Source organism: Staurois parvus, unplaced genomic scaffold (assembly GCF_062004578.1).
Source record: "Staurois parvus isolate SC_StPar_1 unplaced genomic scaffold, SC_StPar_1.0 ptg000132l, whole genome shotgun sequence".
Taxonomy (NCBI): Eukaryota; Metazoa; Chordata; class Amphibia; order Anura; family Ranidae; genus Staurois; species Staurois parvus.
The window spans coordinates 3,035,418-3,063,411 of NW_028317928.1; the positions used below are offsets into that span (position 1 = coordinate 3,035,418).

The window sequence follows — 27,994 nt, forward strand, 5'->3', positions numbered from 1 at the left end:
TAACCCTCAAGGGGTGTACAATCTAAGGTCACTAACTCACATTAATACACTAGGGCCAATTTGGACAGGAATCAATACACCTACCAGAATGTCTTTGGAGTGTGGGAGGAAACTGGAGTACTTGGAGGAAACCCATGCAAGCACAGGGAGAACATGCAAACTCCATGCAGGAGGTGCCATGGTCAGGAATCGAACCCATGACCCATTTACTGCAAGGCAGATGTGCTAACCATTAAGCCACTGTGCTGCCCATTAATGATGATGTGAACTGGTAAATGGTGCTAAAAAAAAGTTCATATAATCATTCCTGAATAATGGAATGTCCTTCGTGTCAGAGTACCAACTCAGAGAGTGCCTATGAATGGCACGTGTGGTTTATCCGTGATGAACAGTAGTGCATGAACTCGTGAAAGGTAAACCACCCTTGGGACGTGTGTATTACACTATTAAGCACCTTTCTGGCTCCTGTGGCTGAGCTAATTCCTCCCCTTACCATTTTGGCACCCACCCTGATGGATGGATGGAGCTGGATGACTAACCCATAGCTGCCCATGTGCATTAATACCTTAACATAGAAGAGTTACATGAATAAAGAGAAGGAAGCTATATCATTATATTGGGAACTTAGAACTAGACATTCCAAATTATTTGAGATATAAGTGTGAAAATGTTTAACATTTGAAAATAGAATGTATGACATTCATTAGTAAATGCATTAGTTGTCTGATCATTTTGGAGAAACAGCAAAAAAAAAAAAATTATAATATAGGTGTACTTTTTATGTTACATTCTAAGTATTCTCTTATGAAAACAGGAAAACGCCAAAGCCCGCGCTTGTGAGCCATCTAGTGAATATATCCGGTATTGCACCTAAAAATGTGCCAGACGCGATTCCACATTTACTAATAGTAAAGTAGACGTTCGTCAATGAGATTGCTAGACGCCTCTCAGAAGACTGACAGGTCTTGATTGATTTCATTGAGTCTGCCTGAATGTTCAGAGTCTGCTGGTAGACTCAAGTCTTAGTAAATCAGGGCCATAGTGTCTTATCCTTTTAAAATATAAAACCTTTAATATGTGCCCATTGCACTCACATGTAACAAAAGTAAAAGCGCTTTGTATAAAATCAGTAGCCAGTGCATACAACAAGTGCGCCTCTTGCACTGTGTACTTGCCATCCATATTACTGCTACGGTGTAATTTATGGTTATAGTTCCTTCTGGTGAACAAAAGCTGGTTTAGCCTTTTTAGGCTTTGAATGAGGTGAGCGCATATCAAGAACACAATAAGAATCACTGGGAATTGGATTTAATATCACCTTGGATTTGTCACTTGTATCACCAGAGACTGATTTATCCAATACTTATTCACTATATTCATTTTTGTGCACATTTAATATTGGTTAATTTTCACCAGTCACAATATATGTTTTTTCACTTTATTAATAATAAGAGATATTGTTTTAGTTTTATTTGGTATTACACTATTATATGAGTATGTTTTTGCTTTTGATATGTATCAGTAATTAGGAGCGCAGCACTATTGTGGTATCTGTTTAGTTTATACACACATTGGATGAGTATGTGTTTGGTGCTGACGAACCTATCTTAAAAATATTTAGTGGCTCACAAGTTTATTTTATATTACAGTATATGCTGTGCTAGGCAGAAATCTTCAGTAGGGAGGATGTGTTCATTTTTGCCAGAACACTGAAGTTGATCTTTTCTTTATAACACCACCAATCTTCATACAGATACGTCAATATCAGGATGGATACGTAATTGAGGAAACTTCATCAAGCACCTTCTGAGATGAATATGTTGTCTTCTACCCTCTGATGATCACTGCTAAGATCTGTGAATTATGTGCATATTGACCTTTCTTTAACTAGAAGGTCATACATTTCTGGTAAGCCTTGCATGGTGTTGCTTGGTGGATGATCCTTCTGGCTTTCTGAGATATACTCCCATCTCATAGATGTCATTTGGAGTGGCATGCTACCCATCACTATACTAATCTTTTGGGGCTTTATTATACACTGCAAAAAAAAATTAAAGGAACACTTTGAAAACACATCAGATCTCAATGGGTAAAAATATGCTGGATATCTATACTGATATGCTCCAAGATTGTAAGCTCGAAAGAGCAGGGCCCTCGAACCCCTTGTGTATTGTATTGTTACTGTCTTGTCTCATGTTCTTTCCCCCTTGCTATAATAATAATAATATGGACTGGGTGATGTGTTAGGAACATAATGATGTCCCATTTGATGGAAAAATTATCGACCTACAGAGGACTGAATTCAAAGACACCCCGAAAATCAAAGTGAAAAAATGATGCAGCAGGCTAATCCATTTTACTGAAGTTTCATTGCAGCAACTCAGAATGGTCCTCAGTAGTTTGTATGGTCCCCACGTGCTTGTATGCATGCCTGATAACATCGGGGGAGGCTCCTAATGAGACCACGGATGGTGTCCTGGGGGATTTCCTCCCAGATCTGGACCAGGGAATCACTGAGCTCCTGGACAGTCTGAGGTGCAACCTGGCGGCGTCAGATGGACTGAAACATGATATTCCAGAGGTGTTCTATTGGATTTAGGTTAGGCGAGCGTGGGAGCCATTCAATGGTATCAATTCCTTCATCCTCCAGGAACTGCCTGCATACTCTACCCACATAAGGCTGGGCATTGTTGTGCACCAGGAGGAACCCAGGACCCACTGCACCAACGTAAGGTTGGACAATGGGTCCAAGGCTTTCATCCCGATACCTAATGGCAGTCAGGGTGCCATTGTCTAGCCTGTGCGTCCCTCCATGGATATGCCTCCCCAGACCATCACTGACCCACCACCAAAACGGTGATGCTGAACCATGTTACAGGCAGCAGAACGTTCTCCACGGCTTCTCCAGACCCTTTCACATCTGTCACATGTGCTCAGGGTGAACCTGCTCTCATCTGTGAAAAGCACAGGGTGCCAGTGGTGGACCTGCCAATTCTGGTGTTCAATGGCAAATGCCAGTCGAGTTCTATGGTGCCGAGCAGTGAGCACAAGGCCCACTAGAGGATGTAGGGCCCTTAGGCCACCCTCATGAAGTCTGTTTCTGAGTGTTTGGTCAGAGACATTCACACCAGTGGCCTGCTGGAGGTCATTTTGTAGGGCTCTGGCAGTGCTAATCCTGTTCCTCCTTGCACAAAGGAGCAGATACCGGTCCGGCTGATGGGTTAAGGACCGTCTACGACCCTGTCCAGCTCTCCTAGAGTAACTGCCTGTCTCCTGGAATCTCCTCCATGCCCTTGAGTCTGTAATGGGAGACACAGAAAACCTTCCAGAAATGGCATCATGGAGGAGTTGGACTGCCTGTGCAACCTCTATAGGGTCCAGGTATTGCCTCATGCTACCAGTAGTGACACTGACCCTAGCCAAATGCAAAACTATGAGTCGGGAAAAAATGTCAGTAGACTCCACCTGTAAAACCATTCCTGTTTTAGGGTTCGTCTCATTGTTGCCCATCTAGTGCACCTGTTGTTAATATCATTAAAACCAAAGCAGCTTAAACTGATTAACAACCCCCTCTGCAACTTAACTGACCATCTGGAGTTTAATTGACTTGATGCTATACCCATATTAAAAAGCCTTCCTTTAATTTGGAGGCCATTACCAAACAGTGCAATGCCAAAGGCCTTTGAAAGAGAATAGCCAGGGCCAAAATTTGGCCAACTGCTAGTCCAGTCTTGACTGAAGAAAACCCCGGATATGTCCCACAGAGTACTGATGAGGACCAACCTTTTGCTGTACACACACACATTATATTGCCAAAAGTATTGGGCAAGGTCTACAAATTATTGTGTTCCAATCCCCTCCATGGTCACAGGTGTATACAATCAAGCCCCTAGGCATGCAGACTGCTTCTACAAACATTGGTGAAAGAATGGGTCGCTCTCAGGAGCTCAATGACTCCAAGCGTGGTCCCGTGATAGGTTGTCACCTGTGCAATAAGTCCATCTGTGACATTTCCTGGCTACTAAATATTCCACGCTCAACTGTTAGTGGGATTATAACAAATTGGAAGCAACTGGGAACAAGAGCAACTCAGCCACCAAGTGGTAGGCCACGTCACATGACAGAGCGGGGTCAGTGCATGCTGAAGCGCACAGTGAGCAGAAGTCACCAACTGTCTGCAGAGTCAATAGCTAAAACATAATTATTGTTATATGAACGGCTCCCTGATTATACCAATGTTCAATGAGCTGTACATATGAACATTATTTCAGGGGTCCCTCCAGTGGTGTAACTAGAACCTTCAGGGCTCCAGTGCAAGAAACCATGAAGGGGCCCTTTGGCTGGGGTCCTTCCCTCTTAGCCCAGTGGGAGAATGGCAGGGACCAGTTGCAAGTGTGACCTTTATGACCCTGGTAGTTCTACTACTCATGTCAGAACTTAATATTGTTATTTACTTTTTTCAATATTTTTTTATTATTTTTTTAATTTTTTTTTTTAGGAGCCCCGTTGGAGGGTTTTAGTGAAATATCAGGGATCCAAGCAGATCTCTGATGTTGCAATTTTAAGACAGAAAAAGGAGATAGAGGACACGGCCCTCAATCACCATCTCTGCAGCCTCAGCTACACAGAATGAATGGACAGGAATAGCTCTGTACAGAGCTTCCCGTTCATTTACAAACTGAAGCATAGTAAACACAGTATATAATGCTTCAGTTATGAATGAACAGAGTCAGTGATTGGTACGGATCACTGACTATTCATAAGGACAAGGAATGGGCCAGTAAATGACACATTGACAGCATCTCCAGCAGCAGCTGGCACAGGAGAGGAGAGGGGGGAAGCCGTCAGAGCTGCAAGGCATAAGGGGAGCCAAGAGAGAGCACGGGGGGGGGGGGGGTTAGGAGAACACACAGGCTGGCAGCAGAACAAACCTGGCTAAGAGGAGCGGCCGGGGCAGCTGCATACAGGGGAACCAGTCTATTTTCCTCCTGGATCTGATGAATGCCTTCGGGAAGGAGAGGAGGGGAAGCAGGCATTTAGCAGCTGCAGGAGGAAAATGGAGAGATCAGTTCCTCTTCAGCTGCCCCCCGTTGCTCCTCCTATCCAAGTGTACCATGGAGCCGGGTCGCAATTGTGACCCCTGTGATCCCTGTAGGTACATCCCTGGGTTCCTCAAGATCTCAAACTTTTTGCCAAGGGTTCCAAAGTAAAAAAAAAAGTTGAGAAACCCTGGTCTAAGCATTAACTCCCCTGTGGTGTACAATTAGGAAATTGTGTATACACACACACAAACAATATAATCAAAGTCTTTATTGAACTTTGGCAAGATGGCGATCAAAAAGGTGACCAGTTCAGCCTCAACTCAGTCCTGTCCCTCAACATTTGGTGTTTTAATAAGGTAGGTTGATGACAAGTCTTCTTGTGATAGAGAAGATGGGACTTGGAGACTCTCTCTAGAGTGCAAATACTGATGCCTGATCAGAGCTTTTTTCCAGGAAAACCATCTCCCACATTCTGAACATGAATATGGCTTCACTCCTGTGTGAGTTCTCTTGTGTGAAATAAGATTTTGTATGGTGGAAAAACATCTCCCGCACTCAGTGCATGAAAACGGCTTTTCTCCCGTGTGGCATCTCTGGTGTCTAATGAGATAATTTTTCTGAGGAAAACATTTTCCGCACTCCTGGCATGAAAACGGCTTTTCCCCCGTGTGACATCTCTGGTGTTTAACAAGAGTATCTTTGTGGGGAAAACATTTGCCACATTCGGAACACGAAAATGGCTTTTCCCCCGTGTGACATCTCTGGTGTGAAATAAGGCTCCCTCTCTGAGTGAAGGACTTTCCACATTCAGAACAGGAAAAGGGTTTTTCAGACATGTGAGACTTCTCGTGATAGATAAGATGAGCTCTGGTCACAAAACATTTCCCGCACTTCGAACAGGAATATGGCTTCTCTCCCGTATGCACACGTTGATGCCTGATCAGGGCTCCTTTCCGGGAAAAACATCCCCCACATTCCGAACACGAATAGGGCTTCACCCCTGTGTGAGCCGACTGGTGTGATCTGAGACTTTGTTTGCTGGAAAAACATTTCCCACACTCCATGCAGGAATACGGCCTCTCTCCTGTGTGACATCTCTGGTGTTTAATAAGACTGTCTTTCTGAGGAAAACATTTCCCGCACTCGGGGCACGAAAATGGCTTCTCCCCCGTGTGAGATCTTAGGTGTAAAGTAAGATGCCCTCTCTGAACATAGGACTTCCCACATTCAGAACAGCAAAACGGCTTTTCAGACATGTGAGTCTTTTCGTGATGGATCAGGTGAGATGAGGTGGGGAAACATTTTCCGCACTCTGAACAAGAATACGGCTTCTCTACGGCGTGCACATGCTGATGTGTGATTAGGGCTCCTTTCCTGGGAAAACATTTCCCACATTCCGAACACAAAAACGGCTTAAGTCCGGCGTGATTTCTCAGATGCCGTAGTGCGCCTGATTTTTGTGTAAAGCGTTTCCCACATTCTGGACATGAAAACGGCTTCTCTCCGGTGTGCGTTCGCTCGTGATTAATGAGGTGGTCCATCAGGGAAAAACACTTCCCACATTCCGAACACGAATATGGCTTCTCTCCTGTGTGAACTCTTTGATGTCGCATAAGAGACCATTTCGAAGTAAAACTTTTCCCGCATTCGGAACATGAAAACTGCTTCAGCCCACCGTGAGTTCTCTGATGTTCAGCAAGGACTTTTTTGGAGGAAAAACATGTCCCGCACTCAGAACAAGAGTGGGACTCATTCCCTGCGTGAGACCTCTGGTGGGAAGCAAGATGAGATTTCTGATGAAAACATCTGCCGCAGTCAGAACAAGGGAAAGTTTCCCCCTCTCTATGAGCTGTTTGATGGGCGTTGGTGAAGGTAACAATAGAACACTCTCTGGTAGGGGACCTATGAAACAGATCTGTCGGTGTTGGCTGGAGGCTTCGGGTAATGGGGTTGTCTTCTGAAGAGTTGGATGTGATGTCCTCATCTTTTTCATCTGTTGAGATAAGAGGAATCTTTACTACATTATATGGCTCCATGCACACGGGGCGTTTGGTAACGTTAGCTGTGTAAAGTCACGTTAAAAATGTGAGTTTTTCAGGGTTTTTTTGCATTTAGCCGTGTTTTCCCGCGTTTGCATTCTTTAGTGTTTTTTGACCCAAAAAAAATTTTTTTGGGTCAAAAAAATGTCCAAAAATGCTGGTTTGTGGTGTTTTACTGCGCTATTCAGCGTCAAAGCATTTTTTCAGCTAAAATACTCCTCTAGAAACCCACTACTCCAGGAGATATCAATTACCATTTATGACCAAATAAAAGCCCAGTTTGTCCTGAAAAAAACGCGGTATAATCCACCGGGATGCACAAAATAGTTGTGATGATATGTACGGTTTTACTAACACATGTCAAAGTTGCAAAATTGTACTTAGGCATTAACATTTGTTTTACCCTTTAGGCCCCATGTACACGGGACACTTCTGAACGATGGAAACTGACTGCTGGAAAACGTAGGTTAACCACTTCCAGTCCGGACACTTTTACCCCCTTCCTGCTCAGGCCAATTTTCAGCTTTCAGCACTATCACACTTTGAATGACAATTGCGCGGTCATGCAACACTGTACCCATATGAATTTTTTAGCACTTTTGAGACAGATAAAGCTTTATTTTGTTGGTGTTTATTCACCACTGGGATTTTTTTTTTTTTTTGCTATGTAAATCAAAAAGTCCAAAAATTTTGAAAAAATGTAATCTTGGCCAAAATGTATTCCGTTATATTTTTAGTAAAAAAAAACAACCCAAATTAGTTTATAACCAAAAATTATAATTTTTAAACTTATTTTTTACATTTTTTTTTTTATATTATTTTTTATTTAATTTTTTTTACATACTGTCACCCTAGCAGTAGTGTCACCATGGTGAAACTGTACTACTTGTGGGGGGTGATGAAGATTTTTTTTACACTGATTGCTTTTACACCCATAAAGGCTGTAAAAGCAATCATTTCTCCTTCTCTCTGGCTGCATTCTTGCAGCCATTGAGAACTACTGAGTGAGCTGTGATTGGTCACAGTTTGTCACATGGTACAAGGCTGTTTTGAATAGCCTTGTACCATGTGACCTCTGTGATCATTCACAGATTTCACACGTAGTAAGCAATGATGTCAGAAGTGACATCTTGCTTACTACTCTGCATGTAATTACTGATTGGCCAATAAGTGATCACATGATCGGGACCTCGTACAGAGGTCCCGTCCGACGATCGGTGTTCCACTGTGTCTGGAGGACACAGTGGGCACCGGATCGTGGTGCTGCGCGCTCCTAGGGAGTGCGCACAAGCAGGGTGCGGGGAGGCTGTGTATAAACGGCCACCCGACCCTGAACTGCCACCGTCCGGCCGTTTATATACAACGGGCAGGTGGGAGGTGGTTAAAAAAACATCTGTTTAGCCGCGTTTGCATACCGCGTTTACGTTTAGAAGCGTTTTTTAATGATAACCTCAGGAGACTTTCCAAAATGCACTGAAAAACAGTTAAAAATTAACTATTTCAGACATTTTGAGAGAAATAGAGAGAGCAGAAGCAGAGAGAGTAGGATTTGTTGAGATTAGCTGTGTTTTTTTTTTTTTTTCTTTGTGGTGTTTGGATGTGTTCCGGCTCATTTCTGTGCAGAAATTATTGCAGCAGTGTCTACCATATTTTCTTTCATCCGAAACCTCAAAGTATGGTGTACTAGGTCCATTTGAGTACCGGAAAAATGCTTTGCATGCATTTTTCATGATGACAAAAAGGCTCTGGATAGCATCTGGAAATGCAAGAGTTAAAAAATTTTTCCAAACGCTTATAAATGCGGTTAGCCACATTTAGCGTTTGAAACACTGACAAAATCTACTCCTGAACGCAAGTCTGGTGCGTTCAAAAAAACAACTGTAAACGACAATGTGTACATGGACACATAGGAAAACATTAGGGAGAGTTCAGGGGATGCTGAAAAAAAATGCAGAAAAGCTCCTAAACGTGAGTTAATCAGCTGCAGTGTACATGAGCCCTTCGGTGGGAGGGGGAAAAGGGATTTTCTGGCCCAATGGTAACCTCCCTAGCCGATCTGATTATGTCCATATTTCTGTGCTCAAAGCGGTACATTATTTTCAATGGAAATATGTATTTTTTTTATTGTAGGCCTGTAATTTTTAGGAATAACTCACTAAAATCTGTCTGAACAAGAGTCTAGTAAACATCCCGGGTATGATAAAATTTGAAACACAAAATCATAAATTATAATTTAATAAATAATCATAAAAAATAATAATATAATAATAATAAATTTAATTCAATAATATAATGAAACCAAAAACACTGAAATGTGAAATATAGCGCCAAGTTCGCACATCACTGAGCTCAGTAGCAGAATCGTTTTCAGTGTCTGATGATGAATTTCCCCACAAATCATTATCACTCAATTCTGCAAGTGGTTCTAATTTACTATCACTGTTCTCTAGCTGGTCTAAAACCGCTTTTGACCTAAAGGGACACTTTTTGGATGCCATGGACGTTTCTCAGTTTCCAGGCAGTAAAAAAGCAGGCAGGGCACAGGACAAAGCACTCGGGACAAAATGTATGTGAAATGATTTGATACAGTAATGTTATACTATGTGATTTTAGTGTATTTAGTGAATGTCACTTTTAACATTTTCAAATTTCCCACCAGTTCGGTCCCCCATACGTCCCGACGCTCGCAGGGAACGAAACACGGAAGACAGATGCCGACATCGGCCAAAGGACATGGCCGGGGACACTGCAGGAGGGACACCACAGGAGTGCAGGACAAGGTAAGTGCAGAAGAGATCCCAGAGCAACGCTGCAGTGTATTCCTGAGTGTAGCTCGGAGTTACCGCTTGTGGTGCTGAAACTTTACCCCGAGCTACACTCGGGAATACCACCAGGGGGGTTAATACAAGAAAGTACAACAGAGTTAAAAAAATCAAAAATCAACAAGTTTCCCTCACAGAGGTTTTCAGCATTGCTCTTCCACAGACCGTGTCACACATTACCACTTGGTACCGCTCTCAAAAGCTTGGTCCATACACTTAGGCCTCATGCACACGGGGCGTTTTGAAAACGCTGGTAATGTTAGCTGTGTAAAGTCACATTAAAAACTTGACTTTTTCAGCGTTTTTGCATTAGCGTTTTCCCGCGTTTGCATTCTTTAGCGTTTTTTTTTCACCAAAAAAAAATTATTTTTTTTTGGCAAAAAAACGGCCAAAAAACTCCGGTTTACGGTGTTTTACCACATTTTTCAGCATTAGAGCGTTTTTACAGCTAAAAAATTCCTCTAGAAACGCACTAGTCCTGGGTTTTTTTTCCAGCCAAAAAACATCCCTGCCAAAAAAACGTTGATTCCAGTCTGTGTGTGCATGGGATAACATGCTGGGAGGGTTTACTGGCTGTAGAAAATACCATCAAAAGCCAAAAACAGCGCTGTAAAAATGTCCCGTGTGCAGGAGGACTAAGTTTCAAATTGTCCAGCTGCATAAAATAAAAACTAAGGGCTCGTTCACACTAGGCTGTTTTGCCAACGCTTGCCAAACGCCCCTATAGCGTTTGGCAAGCGTTGGTCCGGCGTTTGTGGAGCGTTATTAACGCTCGGCAAACGCCGCATGTGCGGTTTAGCGGCGGTTGCTAGGCGTTTGCCGAGCATTAATAACGCCCCACAAACGCCTATAATGCAGTTTGAGTGGTGTTACCGCTCCGCAAACGCCCCGCAACCGCGTCGCAAGCAAACGCCAGGCGGGCGTTTGCGGAGCGGCACCATAGACGAGAATAGGAAGCTTCAAAGCCTCCTGACTCGTCCAGAGGCGTCCGTTTTGCCGCGACGCGACGCAAACGCTTCCGTTAGAACAGCACCATGTGCTGTAATGTGCAGAATTGGCAGAGGCGTTTGGGAAGCGGTAAAAAAGCTTACCAAACGCCTCTCTGCCGCCTGCACACAAGGCTAGTGTGAACGTAGCCTAACCCAAATTATTTTATAACCAAAAATTATAATTTTTCTAAATTTTTTTTTTTATATTTTTATATATATATATATTTTTTTTTTTAACATACTGTCACCCTAGCAGTGCAGTGTCACCATGGTGACACTGTACTACTTGTGGGGGGGTGATAAAGATTTTTTTCTTTTTTTACACTGATTGCTTTTACACCCATAAAAGCTGTAAAAGCAATCATTTCTCCTTCTCTCTGGCTGCATTCTTGCAGCCATTGAGAAATACTGTGAGAGCTGTGATTGGTCACAGCTTGTCACATGGTACATGGCTGTTGTGAATAGCCCAGTACCATGTGATCTCTGTGATCATTCACAGATTTCGCAAGCAGTAAGCAATGATGTCAGGAAGTGACATCTTGCTTACTACTATTCATGTGATCACTGATTGACCAATCAGTGATCACATGATCGGGACCTCACACAGAGGTCCCGTACAGCGATCGGTGTTCCACTGTGTCCGGAGAACACAGCGGGCACCGGATCGTGGTGCATCACGCTCCCAGGGAGTGTGCACAGTCCAAAATGGCGGGCGCCGTTTATGAACGGCAACCTAGCCCTGCGCTGCCACCATCTGGCCGTTTATATACAACGGCCGGACGGGAAGTGGTTGATGGTTGAACTGGATAGACATTTGTCTTTTTTCAGCCAGACGAACCATGTAAGGTTGAAGTGGTTATACCTGCAAGCTGCCGGCTTACCATAGAGGTGATCAGGGACCGACCAGGTCTTCCCTAATCATCTCTATAATATGAGAAACCAGAACCGACAAGTATTTCATCACTTCCTGTTTCACCAGAATGTAAACAAGCTGTTTTTGGCTTGCAAAAGCATCAGATCACATCGATCTTGGCGTATTTGGATGTTTTTAAGGGCATATGTAGTCTAATAGACCCCAGGTCTCTCCATAAAGAGGACCTCTCAAGGCCGTATGCTGCCACAAGGGATGTTGTTCATCCCTTCTGATAGCAATAAAGGAGATTAAAAAAAAAAATTTTCAAGAGACAATGTAAAAATAAGATTCAAATACGTAAATCGTAAAATGAAAAAAAATGTTTTTAAAAGTGCCCCCGTCCCGCACGCATACATATACCGTGATTGCACCACACATGTGAGATATCGCCACAAATGTCAGAGTGAAAGCAATAATTCTAGTACCAGGCCTCCTGTGTAACTCAAAACTGGTAACCTTTAAAGGCTTTTAAAGCGTCCCTTATGGAGATTTTTAAGTATCGTAGTTTGTCGCCATTCCATGACCGTGTGCAATTTTAAAGCGTGGCATGTTAGGTATCTATTTACTGGACAAAACATCTTTTATTTACTAAACAATTGAGTATTACATTGTATTATTGTGCATTAAAATTCATTAAAGTGTCACTAAACTCACAACAGTACAATCAATCTGTATATGCAGTAAAGCATGGTTGTCATACTCACTGTGGAACCTAAGATAGTGAATGCAGGGTCCGGGGAGAGCAGATATAGTGAATGCAGGGTCCAGAGAGAGCGGATATAGTGAATGCAGGGTCCGGGAAGGCCGGATATAGTGAATGCAGGGTCCGGGGAGACCAGATATAGTGAATGCGGGGTCCGGGGAGAGCGGATATAGTGAATGCGGGGTCCGGGGAGAGCGGATATAGTGAATGCGGGGTCCGGGGAGAGCGGATATAGTGAATGCGGGGTCCGAGGAGAGCGGGTATAGTGAATGTGGGGTCCGGGGAGACTGGATATAGTGAATGCGGGGTCCGGGGAGAGCGGATATAGTGAATGCGGGGTCCGGGGAGAGCGGATATAGTGAATGCGGGGTCCGGGGAGAGCGGATATAGTGAATGCGGGGTCCGGGGAGAGCGGATATAGTGAATGCGGGGTCCGGGGAGAGCGGATATAGTGAATGCGGGGTCCGAGGAGAGCGGGTATAGTGAAATTGGCGGGTATAGTGAAAGTGGGTCCGGGGAGAGCGGATATAGTGAATGCAGGGTCCGGGGAGAGCAGATATAGTGAATGCGGGGTCCGGGGAGAGCGGATATAGTGAATGCGGGGTCCGAGGAGAGCGGGTATAGTGAAATTGGCGGGTATAGTGAAAGTGGGTCCGGGGAGAGCGGATATAGTGAATGCAGGGTCCGGGGAGAGCTGATATAGTGAATGCAGGGTCCGGGGAGAGCGGATATAGTGAATGCAGGGTCTGGGGTTTAGTAACACTTTAAAGTGGTTTTTTTTTTTTAATTTCATTTGAAAAACCTTTGTGCAAATCTCTTCTGGAAATGGTCTGAAATTCGTTCTCTGTGATAACATACTTAGATTTACTTGTTAGTAGATATTATTTTTTCATTGTTTCTGGATCTGTTATCTACTACTTACATATGCTCATTCCTCTAGGAAACTCTGCCTCTTTAATCCTCACATGTCCTTCTTCCTCCTCCTCAGCTTTGACGTCTCTCCGAGTCTCTCTGGTGTCTCCGGGGTCTGTGAATAAAGAGGAGAGTGAAGCCCCCTGTACTGAGATGTATGAGAGACCCCAGAGAGTGTGTGTGGGGGGAGACTGGTCACGTCTCAATGACATGATGTGAGGAGGAGAGGCGGAGTCTAATAGAGGCTGATGACTCCTGACCCCCCCACTGGGCACATACTGTCCCCCCATTACTGTCTACTGACAGAGGAGGGGGGAGAAGAAGAGATTGCTGTAGTGACTGAACAAGGAGGATCTGGGACTCTTCTCTGGTTTTAGTGTTTATTACTCACCTGTGCTGATTTCTGGAGGACCTTCCTCCTCCTTACGTGAACCATCTTCCCTCACCAATGACTCTTCTGCTTCCTCCTTCACTTCAACTTTAATCTCATTCAGATTTTCGCACTTCAAAATACAAAATAATACAGATATTAGAAGGATCCTCTAGGTGTTTGTTAAAACCATCTCCTATATTAGTTGAAATTAAACTCCACCTACCTGGTCCTCCTGAGGGATCTCCTGATGTTCCTGTGTGGAGTCCCAGGAATACAGAGGACGGGGACATCTCTCTGGTGGGTTCCCATTACTGGATCCATCTGTAGGAAACACACACACTAACTGAATCCATTGTTTCTATGTCTTTCTATCAGAGGATGTGTGTATCTAGGGTATCTAGGTGGATCCTCAATACAAGAAATGAAAGTCTCCTCTTACCCGGTGATGTGAGGGGTGGCCGGTCCTCCATTATGACGTCCTTCTACCGTTTCTTGTGTCCTTCTATATACTCCCACTCCTCTATTGTTTCTATGTCTTTATATCAGAGGATATGTGTATCTAGCTGGATCCTCAATACTCTTCCCTCCTTTAAAATAAAAGGGTTGTAAAATATGAACAAAGCATATCCCTCTATAGTGTGCACTTGTCTCAATCCAGAGCACATTAAATGTAACTTGTCTGCTACTTCGTATCACCCCTATCTGCATGAGTCATTTTCTGACAAGTTTCCCTGACACAAAGAGAAAAAAGGTGACGGGAGGGTCCTCCAGCACACAGCCTGTGATTGACAGCCTCAGCTCTGTTCCTGTGTGTTGTGTGAAGGGGGGGTGTCCTTTCCCTCCAATCAGCTCTCAGAGCTCTCTTTACTGTGATCTGCAATGTGTAACATCAACTCGCTGCCCCTTGCTTTTTAGAGCTGAGAAATCTTGTGTACATTCTGCAATTTTAACAGCTGTAGAGAAGAGAATGCTGCAGATAAACAGGTACAACTTATACAGGAGGATTTGTTTCATCTCTGTGTATCACCTGAGGACAGTCACTTCACTGGGTTTACAACCACTATAAATCTCCTCTTACCTGGTGTTTGGTTCTTCATCACGATGTCCTTGTGTCCTTCTGACTACTTCCACCTTCGTGCATTTGAAATTTTCATTAGGTTTATTAACTTGAAACTGCCAAAAGTCAATATAAAACATGTAAAATATAGCATGACATGAAATCTAAACTGCACAATGCAGCGTAAATAGGGCTGAATGCCACACAGGCTTATGCCTTGGGTGGACAGTTCCATTAACCCCTCCCCCACCAGAGGATTCCCCCCTTTATTACCAGGCCATTTTTTGCGATATGGCGCTGCGTTATTTTAACTAACAATTGCGCGGTCATGCAACGCTGCACCCAAATGAAATTTACGTCCTTTGTTTCCCACAAACAGAGCTCTCTTTTGGTGTTATTTGATTGCCTGCGCAGTTTTTATTTTTTGAGCTATAAACAAAAAAAGACCGACAATTTAAAAAAAAAAGAAAATAATATTTTTGACTTTTTGCTATTATGTCCAGTAAAAAAATTTAAAAAATCAAATTTCGCCATACATTTACACCAAAATGTATTCTGCTCCATGTCTTTGCTAAAAAAAATCCCAATACGTGTAAATTAATTGGTTTACGTGAAAGTTATAGCGTTTACAAATGGCGGTATAGATACTGGGATTTTATTTTTTTTATACTAGTAATGGCGGCGATCAGCGACTTATAGCGGGACTACGGAGGGCATTCTGACACTGGGGGGGGGGGGGGAACTGACTAACTGCCACTGACATCCCCAGTGACACCAATACAGTGATCAGTGCTAATAAAAAGCAAAGGATTAACTTAAATTGCAAACACTAGGTCATGTTTTCCGTGATTTCCCAGACGATAGAAGTATTGTAAGAGGCGGCGCACCGAAATGAAAATTCAGGATGCCCTTGGCCAAAAACCGAAATGGGAATGGACAGTTTAAAAAAAATAAATACAAATTTTATATATTACTGTATTATATTTGACTTTTTAATGAATATCATGAATGTAAATGAATATGGATTTAAAAAATACAATCTGGTAACGTAAAATAACTTTTATTGAAAGTAACACTCAAAAATTGGACAGAAAATTATATATATATATATAAAAATTAAATAGAGCTGTTTTTGCATTGAAGTCAATGTGATGCAATTTTGCATCAAAGTCAACGGGGTGCTATTTTTGCATTGAAGTCAATTGGATGCGACTTTGCATCGAAGTTAATGGGGGAGGCGTTTTCGCATTGAAGTCAATGGGGCACAATTTTGCATTGAAGTCAGTGGAGCACGATTTTGAATTGAAGTCAACTGGATATTGATTTTGCATTGAAGTCAATGAGACGCAATTTTGCATTGACGTCATTGGGACACAATTTTGCACTGAAGTCAATGGGGGAGGCGTTTTCGTATTGAAGTCAATGGGGCACGATTTTGCATTGAAGTCAATGGGGCGCAATTTTGCATTGAGGTCAATGGGGCGCAATTTTGCATTGAAGTAAATAATGGCGCAATTTTGCATTGAAGTCAATGGGGCGTGATTTTGCATTGAAGTCAATGGGGCAAAACGCCAATAACCCAATTTTCGGCAAATAATTTTCAGCAGCCGATATATTGGTGCATCGCTAGTTGTAAAAAAGTACAGTGCATATTCACGCTTATTTGAGTTGTGTAAGGACAGGCAGATAAATCCTTACTTTTTCTTGGGAAGATATGGTCTGCCTATATATAGGGGTTGGTGGAGCGCTGGACCACCTGTGATCTCAAGTGTTAAGAGGGCAGCTCTCTATCCTACACGGTATTATTATGGGTCCACGTAGCAGTTAACAAAAAGTGAGATGGGTGAGAGGGCCACAGGAGGTTATATCACGTCCAGCATAGTTGGGGAGGTAGAACGAGCCTCCAGTTCAAACTGAGAATGTGTGTGCGCGTATGGCTTCCCAAATCCCTGTACATTGCGTTCGCTAAGAAACACATCTGAAAGTTTTCTGAACTTATCTACACTCTCCAATGACACCACCAACTGAGGAAGGGAGTGCCACATCCTTACCACTCTAACAGTAAAGAACCCCGTACACAGTTTAACACTGAACAGCTTCTCGTCCATTTTCATTGCATGGTCGCAGCTCTTCTTTAGAAACCCAAGGCTATATATTTTCCTCCCATTGCTAGTCACCATTTAAAGATCTGTATATTGTGATCATATTCCCTCTTATTGTTTGTAGTCGATCCTTGTAACTGAGGTCATCCAGCTTCCTGATTCACTGGATTCCCTCCAGTTCCAGCACATCCTCCCTGAGGACTGGTGACCAGAACTGGACTGCATTCTCAAGATGTGGCAGGACCAGAGTTTTGTAAAGTGGTAGAATGATGGTCTTATCTCTTGAGTGGATACCATTCTAAGAGTCTGTTGGCCTTGCATGTTATTGCTGAGCCTATCATCTACTAGGATCCACATATCCTTTTCCATTCTGGATTCCCCAGAGGTTTTCCTCCCATTGAGTAACTTGTACTCAGATTTTTAGCCCCCGAGTGCATTAGTTTAATTTTTTTCTAAATCTTTTTTTTTTTTTTTACGGTTTTACTTTTTCAACATGAGATATTGGTTCTGTCTATATAGGTGTTGGTGGAGACCTAGACCACCTGATATCTACAGTCTTAAGAGGCAGCGCTGTATCCTACACAGTACTACTATGGGTCCCCCATCAAAAAAGGATAAGAGTGCCACACACATTTTATAACAAGTCCATAGATTTGGTCAGGGACAGGATCTCAACCTGCTACCTCTGCTGTGTCTACAGTAGCTCTTCTTGCTGAGCCACCTGAAATGCTGGACAGCTCCCTGCCTGATCCCTTGAACAACCCTGCATTATAATTTGTTTCTGGTGAACCTTTAACCCTTTGCTCCTCCTATGAATTTCCTAAGCCATGCCTCTGCACTTCCCGCTTGCCAGATTATCGTGCTCTTCTTCTGCCAATATCTTGCTCCTTATGCTCCTGTTGCCGTCTGTATCTCCTCTACCACTCATTACTGACCTTTGGCTAGTTCCTCGACTACACTTCTGCTTGTTCCCAACCTGCAACCACTTGCTACCGACCCTTGGATGGTTTACTGACTACGCTTCTGCTTTGTCCCAACCTGCAACCACTTGTTAAATACCCTTGGATGGTTTACTGACTACTCTTCTGCTTGATTCCAACCTGCAACCACTTGTTTTCCATCCTTGGATGGTTTACTGACTACGCTTCCTCTTGATCCCAACCTGCAACCACTTGCTACCGACGCTTGGATGGTTTACTGACTACGCTTCTTCTTGATCCCAACCTGCAACCACTTGCTACCGACGCTTGGATGGTTTACTGACTACGCTTCTGCTTGATCCCAACCTGCAACCACTTGCTACCAACCCTTGAATGGTTTACTGACTACGCTTCTGCTTGATCCCAACCTGAAACCACTTGCTACCGACCCTTGGATGGTTTACTGACTACGCTTCTGCTTGATCCCAACCTACAATCACTTGTTACCTACCCTTGGATGGGTTACTGACTACGCTTCTGCTTGATCCAAACCTGCAACCACTTGCTACCAACCCTTGGATGGTTTACCAACTGCACTTCTGCTTGGTCACTGCCTGCTGCAACACTCTAGTTTGCTTACCTCCTGGTGGGGCGATCCTGAGGGCCTTAGCCTGGTGCTTGCACACAGCAAAATCCATCTCCACCTTCAGGAGCTCTGGTGAGGACTGGCTGGTGCTTGGGAGCCCACACCTTAGATGGGCCCACATCACTTGCTGGTTTCTGTGTGAGCCTTTCCGCTGCTATAGCTACTGGTTTCTGAGCCCAAACCCCAACTGAGGTCAATGGGTAAAAGCCAACGCGTTCTGGTGGCTCACAACTCCCCTTCTGCAGGAGGTGATAAGAGGAATATTGGATGAGAGCGGAGGATGGAGAATTATAGTGATCACGGAGCAGGCGCCAGACTCACAGGCTGATTCTAAACCTTTGGCGGCCGGTCTAAAACCCGACTGCTTAGAAAAGCGATATTAATATCTGCTAGACTTGTCCATGGAAGACTCCCAAACATATCATCCTTGGCTTGCTTTGTTTTAGATTGCTATGGTTCCCAGCTACTATGGCCAAGACAGGAGTATAACGGCTCCCAAAATTTGGCAAAGAGCAATGCATGATGGGAGTGATGAGTAAAAACCCAGGTACCTGCTAAAAAAACAGGGGGAGCTGACCTGCCTGCCCAGCAGATTCCCCTAACGTCCTACTCATCAGAGGAGTTGCAGGAAGATGAGGATGTGTAGAGGTGACATGATCCCCTCATCCAGTCCACACACAGTGCTGGGACCCCCTTCTCTCATAATAAGAAGACAATATTACCTCCTCCTCCCTGGGCTCACACTCTCCACACTCACACCCCCACCAGGAGGATTCTTATTGAAAAAAATGAGCCTCCTAACACTACTTCCGGGCTACAACAAAATGGCCGCCGCTCATTCCTGCTCTGGGACTTCTTGCTGTTACATTTGAAAACGACCGCCTTCTAGTGGTTGCCTTATCGCTGTTTTGGGCTTCCGGAAGGTTGTCCAATCACGCTTCTTGGTGGTGTTGGTGGGGTTCACTATGGTAACCGGGAAGTCGCTGTGGAAAGCTCTTTCCACTAGTTACCCTCTAGCGGCGGTTTTGGCTCAGTGAGCAGACCGCAAAATGGTAAAAAAAAAACCAAAAAACTGTCCTGTCATCTCATAACCCTTATTCTTCATTAAAAAATTTTTAGAAAGCAATTCTCTTGCTTACATCTCAAAAAATTCATCATAATGTCATTACATCATGAATTTTTCATGGTTCTTGAGGATGTCCTCAATGCAGAGCGTTGGCGGCCATGTTGTTGTAGCCTAACGGAAGCTGAAGCTTGAATAGGCTTTATGTTTATGGCCGGAGAGAGTGTACCCAGAGAATATGAGGTAAAATGTCTTCTTATTATTTGTATATTATGTTTTTTTATTTCTAATTGTTATTATTATTATTATTATCATTATTAATAATATTAATAACAATAAAAAAAATTCAGGCTGTACTACAATATGCGCTCCGCTGTTCTGACGTAAATTCAGCCGGCTACACAGGTCTCTTTCCAGTAGGTGGCGCTCATTGCTAGAAACGTTCTCTATTGCACTTCTGGCTGGACGACTCCGGTCACCATGGTGACGTTTGTGCTCAGCGGCCATTTTCTTGTAGCTCAAGTTGGAGCTATAAAAACAATGCTTTGTTTCTAAACACTGACAATCTGTTCCAGGCTGGAGAATGTGAGCCCAGTCAGAAGAAGGTAATAATGTCTTCTTATTATGAGAGAAGGGGGACCCAGCACTGTGTGTGGACTGGATGGGGGGGGGGGAATCATGTCACCTCCACACATCCTCTGATGTGTAGTCCAGGTCAGGGTGCTGTAGAACTACACCTATTGTAGAGGAATATATATGCTTTTGCATGTGTCGAGGTAGAAAAGTTTATTATATATTTATGCAGACCTCCATGGGCACATATACTTGCCTTTTGTTCGCTCTCCCTTCCCCCACTCCTCCATTCAGCGGCTAGTTTGGACTACACAGTGCTCTGATGGGGAGAACATTGGATGGGGGGCTCAGCTGGGGTTGGGACATTCAGCCCTATATACATCACACTGGGTGGTGTGGTTTTTTGTTTTGTTTTTGTTTTTTTTCAGGCTATACCTTTTAGTGTCAAGTCCAGAATTTTATTTTGGGGGTGGGACTTAATTTATGAGCTCTCTGCATGGCTCTAGTCTTGGTGTCCCCCACCTTCTCTATTTGGGCGCTTCCTTACTGCTGTACGTACATATACATCCTCGTAGGGAAGCAGTTATACTGGAATCGAGGCTACAACCATGATCCCGGTATTGTTTTTTTCAGCCCCTGCGATTCTCTTTAATGTAAAAGTAATCCAAGGGGCTAAGCAGCTGCTGGATGACTTTTACGGGAGGTGGAAGGGGGGTTCCCCCCTAGGATTGCAACCTCATCGCTTTAAAACTGAACTCAGGTTATATACACGGGTTCTGAGGCTACGTTAATGCAGATCAGGCACCAAGTGAGTTTAATTACCACCTCAATCAGCCAGAAAACCTGTGTTATTAACCACTTCAAGTCTGGATACTCCAGCCCCCCCCCTCCAGTCCAGGCCAATTTTCAGCTTTCAGCACTATCACACTTTGAATGACAATTGCGCGGTCATGCAACACTGTACCCGTATTAATTTTTTAGCATTACTTTTTTTGATACAGATAAAACTTTATTTTGGTGGTATTTATTCACCACTGGGATTTTTATTTTTTTGGGCTATATAAATGAAAAAGTCCAAACATTTTGAAAGTGTTTTTCTTCTAAAAGTTTGCAAATAAATAATCTTCCTTCATAAATCTTGGCCAAAATGTATTCCGCTATCTTTTTAGTGAAAAAAAATAACCCAAATTATTTTATAACCAAAAATTATAATTTTTCAAAAACATTTTTTTTACTTTTTTTTTTTATATATATATATATTTTTATTTATTTAATTTTTTTTAACATACTGTCACCCTAGCCGTGCACTGTACTACTTGGGGGTGATGAAGATTTTTAAATTTTTTTTTATTACACTGATTGCTTTTACACCCATAAAGGCTGTAAAAGCAATCATTTCTCCTTCTCTCTGGCTGGATTCTTGCAGCCATTGAGAAATACTGTGTGAGCTGTGATTGGTCAGAGCTTGTCACATGGTACATGGCTGTTGTAATAGCCCTGTACCATGTGATCTCTGTGATCATTCACAGATTTCACACGTAGTAAGAAATGATGTCAGAAGTGACATCTTGCTTACTATTATTCATGTGATCACTGATTGGCCAATCAGTGATCACATGATCGGGACCACACAGAGGTCCCGTACAGCGATTGGTGTTCCGCTGTGTCCTCTGGACACAGTGGGCACCAGTTCGCGGTGCCGCACACTCGCAGGAAGCACACACAGGCAGGGAATGCTGGAGGACATTCATAAACAGCCACCCACTCCTACACTGCTCCCGTCCAGCCGTTTATGTACATGGACTGGACGGGAAGTGGTTAATCTACCATCAAAATGGCATTCTTTTGGACAACAGGTGCTCCTTCCTTCCTATTCTTCCAAGACTACGTATGGAAACGACCTGAAGGCCGTATCAGAAAGACAGCAGCCCAAACCCTAAGAGGGTTTACAGCCAGTATCCACCATTGGGCACAACCGACTGGAGGGAACTCTCCCTACCCTCCCACACAACCACCCACCTACAACCAGTGACTGATCCAGTCAGTGCAGCGTGGTCTTCAGCACAAACAGGCCATTAAGTAGTGGATGTGTTTGGATTATTTTTGGAGAATAAGGATATTCATGTCACTTTATTATCTTGTATTCGCAAAACTAATCTAACAGACTTAGTTACCTTGAATTTTTTATTGATTTATTGCAGTGTAATACTTAAAAACCCCGTTAAATTTAAAATACGGAGGAACTGTAGAAGGACGTCATGATGGAGAACCGGCCACCCCTCACATCACCGGGTAAGAAGAGATTTTCATTTCATAGTACTGAGGATCCACCTAGATACACACATCCTCTGATATAAAGACATAGAAACAATGTATTCAGTCAGTGTGTGTGTTTCCTACAGATGGATCCAGTCATGGGAACCCACCAGAGAGATGTCCCCGTCCTCTGTATTCCTGGGACTCCACACAGGAACATCAGGAGATCCCTCAGGAGCCTCAGGTAATAATAATAATAGCACTCTTCCCCCTGGGAACTCAAAGTTAGATGGTACCGAGAATCTCAGTCATAACTATGATGCCTTCACCATATAAAATAGTCTGTATGGTGTCTTACACAGGATGAAGGACTGATTGTTGTTGAAGTGAAGGAGGAAGCAGAGGAGCCGTATGTGAGGGGCGATGAGCCCTGTAAGGAGGAGGAGGAAATCCCTCCAGAGATCAGCCCAGGTGAGTAATAAACACTAAATCCAGAGAAGAGTCCCAGATCCTCCTTGTTCAGTCACTACAACCATCTCTTCTTCTCCCCCCTCCTCTGTCAGTAGACAGTAATGGGGGGATAGTCAAGGGAATTAACTAAGCTTCCTGTGCCATTATATTGCGCACGTTAACCACTTGTCCCCTAGGCCAGTTCTGACACTTCTCACATACATATAAAAATCAGCTTTTTTGTTTTTTGCTAGAAAATTATAGAACTGTTTTGCTTTGCGTCTAGTAAGGTTAAATTGCGGTAAACCCCAAGGAAGCAAAGACCTGTAGCGTATTAACCATTTGCTGACCGCCCCGCTACCGAAGCTGTCATTGGCTCCCGAAGATGTCAATTACCGGGTCCCGGCCAGCGATTCATGGCCAGGACTCTATGATCAGCGGAGCAGCTGACGGGAGAGATCTGTGACTGTAAACACAGATCTCTCTCCTGTCAGTGGGAATGTGCTGCCTTCTATCTCTCTGCTTTGCAGAGAGAAAGCAGCACGTCCCCTAGTAAAACACTACACAGTGCAACAATCGCCCCAGATATTAATCCCTTACTGCCCAGTGCCATTAGTACAGTGTCAGTGCTTCTTAGTCTGTTCAGTGCGTGTGTGGTTTTTTTTTTTTTTTTTTTTTTTACGCTATTAAAAAAAAAAAAAAAAAAATATATATATATATATATATATATATAATATAATATTTTTTTTTTTTTTTTTTGTTCTAAAACATATCCAATAGAAAAAAAAAATTACATTTCTGCATAAATGTAGGCCAAAATGTGTTCTGCTACGTGTCTTGGGTAAAAGAAAAACCCCAATAAGTGTATATTAATTGTTTTGCATGAAAATAACAGCGTTCATAAACAATGGTATAAATACTGGAATTTTTGTTTTTATCCTAGTAATGGCGGCAATCAGTGACTTATAGCAGGACTGTGATAGTACAGCGGGCATTCTGACACAAAGGCCGGCCATACATGGGTCGAAATTTGACCGCTTTTTTTTTTTTTTTTGTCCGAAAATCGGACCTAAGAATAATCAGCCAATTTTCGCTCTGTTAGTGGGTCAATGGAAAGGGTTGATTTTCTTGGTTCCTCCCCTTTTCAGTGATCGGGGATGTTGGAAAATTCGTGAAAAACGACCGATTTCGACTCAATTATGGTCAAATTGTACGATCGTTTTTCCAAAAAGAATATGCGCATGAGCCGTTTTTGTGCTATAAGCAAAAAAAGACTGACAATTTTGAGAAAAAAACAATATTTTTGACTTTTTGCGATTAAACATGTCCAGTGAAAAATTTAGAAAAAATCTAATTTTGTCATAAATAGAGATGAGCGAATCGAAGTATCCGAAGTGGAATTCGAGTCGAATATCGGAAAAATTTCGATTCGTGCCGAATCCGAAAAACAGCCTAATTCGGACGCGCGAATCGAAATTTTTCCGAAAATGGCGGCTGACATGTGCGGCGACGGAGCGGGGATGTCGGGGAAGGCGCGCAGACAAGGCGCGCTGCCCCATAATGCATTCCTCAACGACATGTGATCGCATCAGCCAATCAGCAGCCAGCCAGCCAGCACTGTGTAATGGTCGAGGTATATATAGCGGCCATTTTGGAAATCTTCATTTGCCTGCAGTCATTGAACAGAGGCAGACCGCTCTGTACTAGGGACAGGGACAGAGTTAGGGCCACAGAAACGAGAATTGGGGACAGAGAGAAGTTACTTAGGGACAGAGAACCATTACTCAGGGACACAGACTTGTTAATGAGGGCCACAGAATCGTTATTTAGGGACAAAGAAACGCTAGTTAGGGCCACAGAATTCATACTCAGGGACAGACAGAATTTTCACTCAGTGCCAGAGAATTGTTACTTAGGGCCACAGAAACGTTATTAGGGCCACAGAATTTTTACTCAGGGACAGACAGAATTGTTACTGAGTGCCAGAGAATTGTTACTCAGGCACAGACAGAATTGTTACTGAGTGCCAGAGAATTCTTACTCAGGGCCACAGAATTCATTCTCAGGGACAGACAGAATTGTTACTCAGGGACAGACAGAATTGTTACTGAGTGCCAGAGAATTGTTACTCAGGGACAGACAGAATTGTTACTGAGTGCCAGAGAATTGTTACTCAGGGACAGACAGAATTGTTACTGAGTGCCAGAGAATTCTTACTCAGGGCCACAGAATTCATTCTCAGGGACAGACAGAATTGTTACTCAGGGACAGACAGAATTGTTACTGAGTGCCACAGAATTGTTACTCAGGGACAGACAGAATTGTTACTGAGTGCCAGAGAATTGTTACTCAGGGACAGACAGAATTGTTACTGAGTGCCAGAGAATTGTTACTCAGGGACAGACAGAATTGTTACTGAGTGCCAGAGAATTGTTACTTGCACAGACACAAAATTGTTACTTGCACAGACACAGAATTGTTACTCGCACAGACACAGAATTGTTACTCAGGGCCACAGAATTCATACTCAGGGACAGACAGAATTGTTACTGAGTGCCAGAGAATTGTTACTCAGGGACAGACAGAATTGTTACTGAGTGCCAGAGAATTGTTACTCAGGGACAGACAGAATTGTTACTGAGTGCCAGAGAATTGTTACTCAGGGACAGACAGAATTGTTACTGAGTGCCAGAGAATTGTTACTCAGGGACAGACAGAATTGTTACTGAGTGCCAGAGAATTGTTACTCAGGGACAGACAGAATTGTTACTGAGTGCCAGAGAATTGTTACTTGCACAGACACAAAATTGTTACTTGCACAGACACAGAATTGTTACTCGCACAGACACAGAATTGTTACTCAGGGCCACAGAATTCATACTCAGGGACAGACAGAATTGTTACTGAGTGCCAGAGAATTGTTACTCAGGGACAGACAGAATTGTTACTGAGTGCCAGAGAATTGTTACTCAGGGACAGACAGAATTGTTACTGAGTGCCAGAGAATTGTTACTCGCACAGACACAAAATTGTTACTTGCACAGACACAGAATTGTTACTCGCACAGACACAGAATTGTTACTCAGGGCCACAGAATTCATACTCAGGGACAGACAGAATTGTTACTGAGTGCCAGAGAATTGTTACTCAGGGACAGACAGAATTGTTACTGAGTGCCAGAGAATTGTTACTCAGGGACAGACAGAATTGTTACTGAGTGCCAGAGAATTGTTACTCGCACAGACACAAAATTGTTACTTGCACAGACACAGAATTGTTACTCGCACAGACACAGAATTGTTACTGAGTGCCAGAGAATTGTTACTCAGGGACAGACAGAATTGTTACTGAGTGCCAGAGAATTGTTACTCAGGGACAGACAGAATTGTTACTGAGTGCCAGAGAATTGTTACTCAGGGACAGACAGAATTGTTACTGAGTGCCAGAGAATTGTTACTCGCACAGACACAAAATTGTTACTTGCACAGACACAGAATTGTTACTCGCACAGACACAGAATTGTTACTCAGGGACAGACAGAATTGTTACTCAGGGACAGACAGAATTGTTACTCAGGGACAGACAGAATTGTTACTGAGTGCCAGAGAATTGTTACTCAGGGACAGACAGAATTGTTACTGAGTGCCAGAGAATTGTTACTCAGGGACAGACAGAATTGTTACTGAGTGCCAGAGAATTGTTACTTGCACAGACACAAAATTGTTACTTGCACAGACACAGAATTGTTACTCGCACAGACACAGAATTGTTACTCAGGGCCACAGAATTCATACTCAGGGACAGACAGAATTGTTACTGAGTGCCAGAGAATTGTTACTCAGGGACAGACAGAATTGTTACTGAGTGCCAGAGAATTGTTACTCGCACAGACACAAAATTGTTACTTGCACAGACACAGAATTGTTACTCGCACAGACACAGAATTGTTACTCAGGGCCACAGAATTCATACTCAGGGACAGACAGAATTGTTACTGAGTGCCAGAGAATTGTTACTCAGGGACAGACAGAATTGTTACTGAGTGCCAGAGAATTGTTACTCGCACAGACACAAAATTGTTACTTACACAGACACAGAATTGTTACTCGCACAGACACAGAATTGTTACTGAGTGCCAGAGAATTGTTACTCAGGGACAGACAGAATTGTTACTGAGTGCCAGAGAATTGTTACTCAGGGACAGACAGAATTGTTACTGAGTGCCAGAGAATTGTTACTCGGGGACAGACAGAATTGTTACTGAGTGCCAGAGAATTGTTACTCGCACAGACACAAAATTGTTACTCGCACAGACACAGAATTGTTACTCGCACAGACACAGAATTGTTACTCAGGGCCACAGAATTCATACTCAGGGACAGACAGAATTGTTACTGAGTGCCAGAGAATTGTTACTCAGGGACAGACAGAATTGTTACTGAGTGCCAGAGAATTGTTACTTGCACAGACACAAAATTGTTACTTGCACAGACACAGAATTGTTACTCGCACAGACACAGAATTGTTACTCAGGGCCACAGAATTCATACTCAGGGACAGACAGAATTGTTACTGAGTGCCAGAGAATTGTTACTCAGGGACAGACAGAATTGTTACTGAGTGCCAGAGAATTGTTACTCAGGGACAGACAGAATTGTTACTGAGTGCCAGAGAATTGTTACTTGCACAGACACAAAATTGTTACTTGCACAGACACAGAATTGTTACTCGCACAGACACAGAATTGTTACTCGCACAGACACAGAATTGTTACTCAGGGCCACAGAATTCATACTCAGGGACAGACAGAATTGTTACTGAGTGCCAGAGAATTGTTACTCAGGGACACCTAATCGTTGAATTAAATAGTATGTCAGACAACATGCAGAGGAGTGGCAGAGGAGGCAATGTTTTAGGAGCGAGCAGACGTGGCAGCAGAGGAAGGGGTCGAGGCAGCAGTATTCGCAGCCAGAGGCCAGTGCTCCCGGTGTCATCCAGCGGTCGTGTCTCCACCGACAACCCTGCCGTCATTGATTGGTTGGCTCGGTCGTCTTCCTCTTCCCAGGTCACCTCTGACACCTACAGCCAACGGTCGGTGGGTACGTCAGACACAACCGTTAGTTGGCATGGCCCG

At 43.4% G+C, this 27,994-nt stretch overlaps 2 protein-coding genes across 5 annotated transcripts in view; one reads left to right on the top strand and one right to left on the bottom strand.

Annotated features, from left to right (window-relative positions):
- Positions 1–5,295: 5,295 nt before the first annotated feature.
- On the bottom strand, positions 5,296–19,309 carry LOC149466166 (uncharacterized). Of its 4 annotated transcripts, none has more exons than XM_089672765.1 (7): positions 19,241–19,309; positions 14,872–14,966; positions 14,233–14,380; positions 14,017–14,114; positions 13,812–13,923; positions 13,431–13,535; positions 5,296–7,035 (listed from the first exon to the last, which is right to left on the bottom strand). In XM_089672765.1, exons 3-7 carry the CDS (start codon positions 14,261–14,263, stop codon positions 5,363–5,365), a joined length of 2,019 nt encoding a protein of 672 aa, XP_089528891.1. In that variant the 5' UTR covers positions 14,264–14,380; positions 14,872–14,966; positions 19,241–19,309; the 3' UTR covers positions 5,296–5,362. The 4 variants fall into 4 exon arrangements, with proteins under 4 accessions (XP_089528891.1, XP_089528890.1, XP_089528892.1 ...); XM_089672764.1 differs by lacking the exon at positions 19,241–19,309 and adding an exon at positions 18,513–19,218; XM_089672766.1 differs by lacking the exon at positions 19,241–19,309 and adding an exon at positions 19,070–19,200.
- Positions 19,310–20,098: 789 nt separating this feature from the next.
- Positions 20,099–27,994, top strand: part of LOC149466167 (uncharacterized) — a 69,971-nt gene continuing 62,075 nt past the window's right edge. The window contains exons 1-4 of the mRNA XM_089672709.1: positions 20,099–20,186; positions 22,356–22,446; positions 22,557–22,654; positions 22,773–22,881. Of these exons, the coding sequence (XP_089528835.1) occupies positions 22,413–22,446; positions 22,557–22,654; positions 22,773–22,881 (241 nt within the window). The 5' untranslated portion in view covers positions 20,099–20,186; positions 22,356–22,412. The remainder of the gene's footprint in view (positions 20,187–22,355; positions 22,447–22,556; positions 22,655–22,772; positions 22,882–27,994) is intronic.

Coding starts and splice junctions, on each gene's coding strand:
- LOC149466166 (XM_089672765.1), bottom strand. CDS start 14,263: ATGGAGGACCGGCCACCCCTCACATCACCGG. Junction 13,924..14,016: donor AGATCCCTCAGGAGGACCAG/GTAGGTGGAGTT, acceptor TGTATTTTGAAG/TGCGAAAATCTGAATGAGAT. Junction 13,536..13,811: donor TCCTCCAGAAATCAGCACAG/GTGAGTAATAAA, acceptor CTTTATTCACAG/ACCCCGGAGACACCAGAGAG.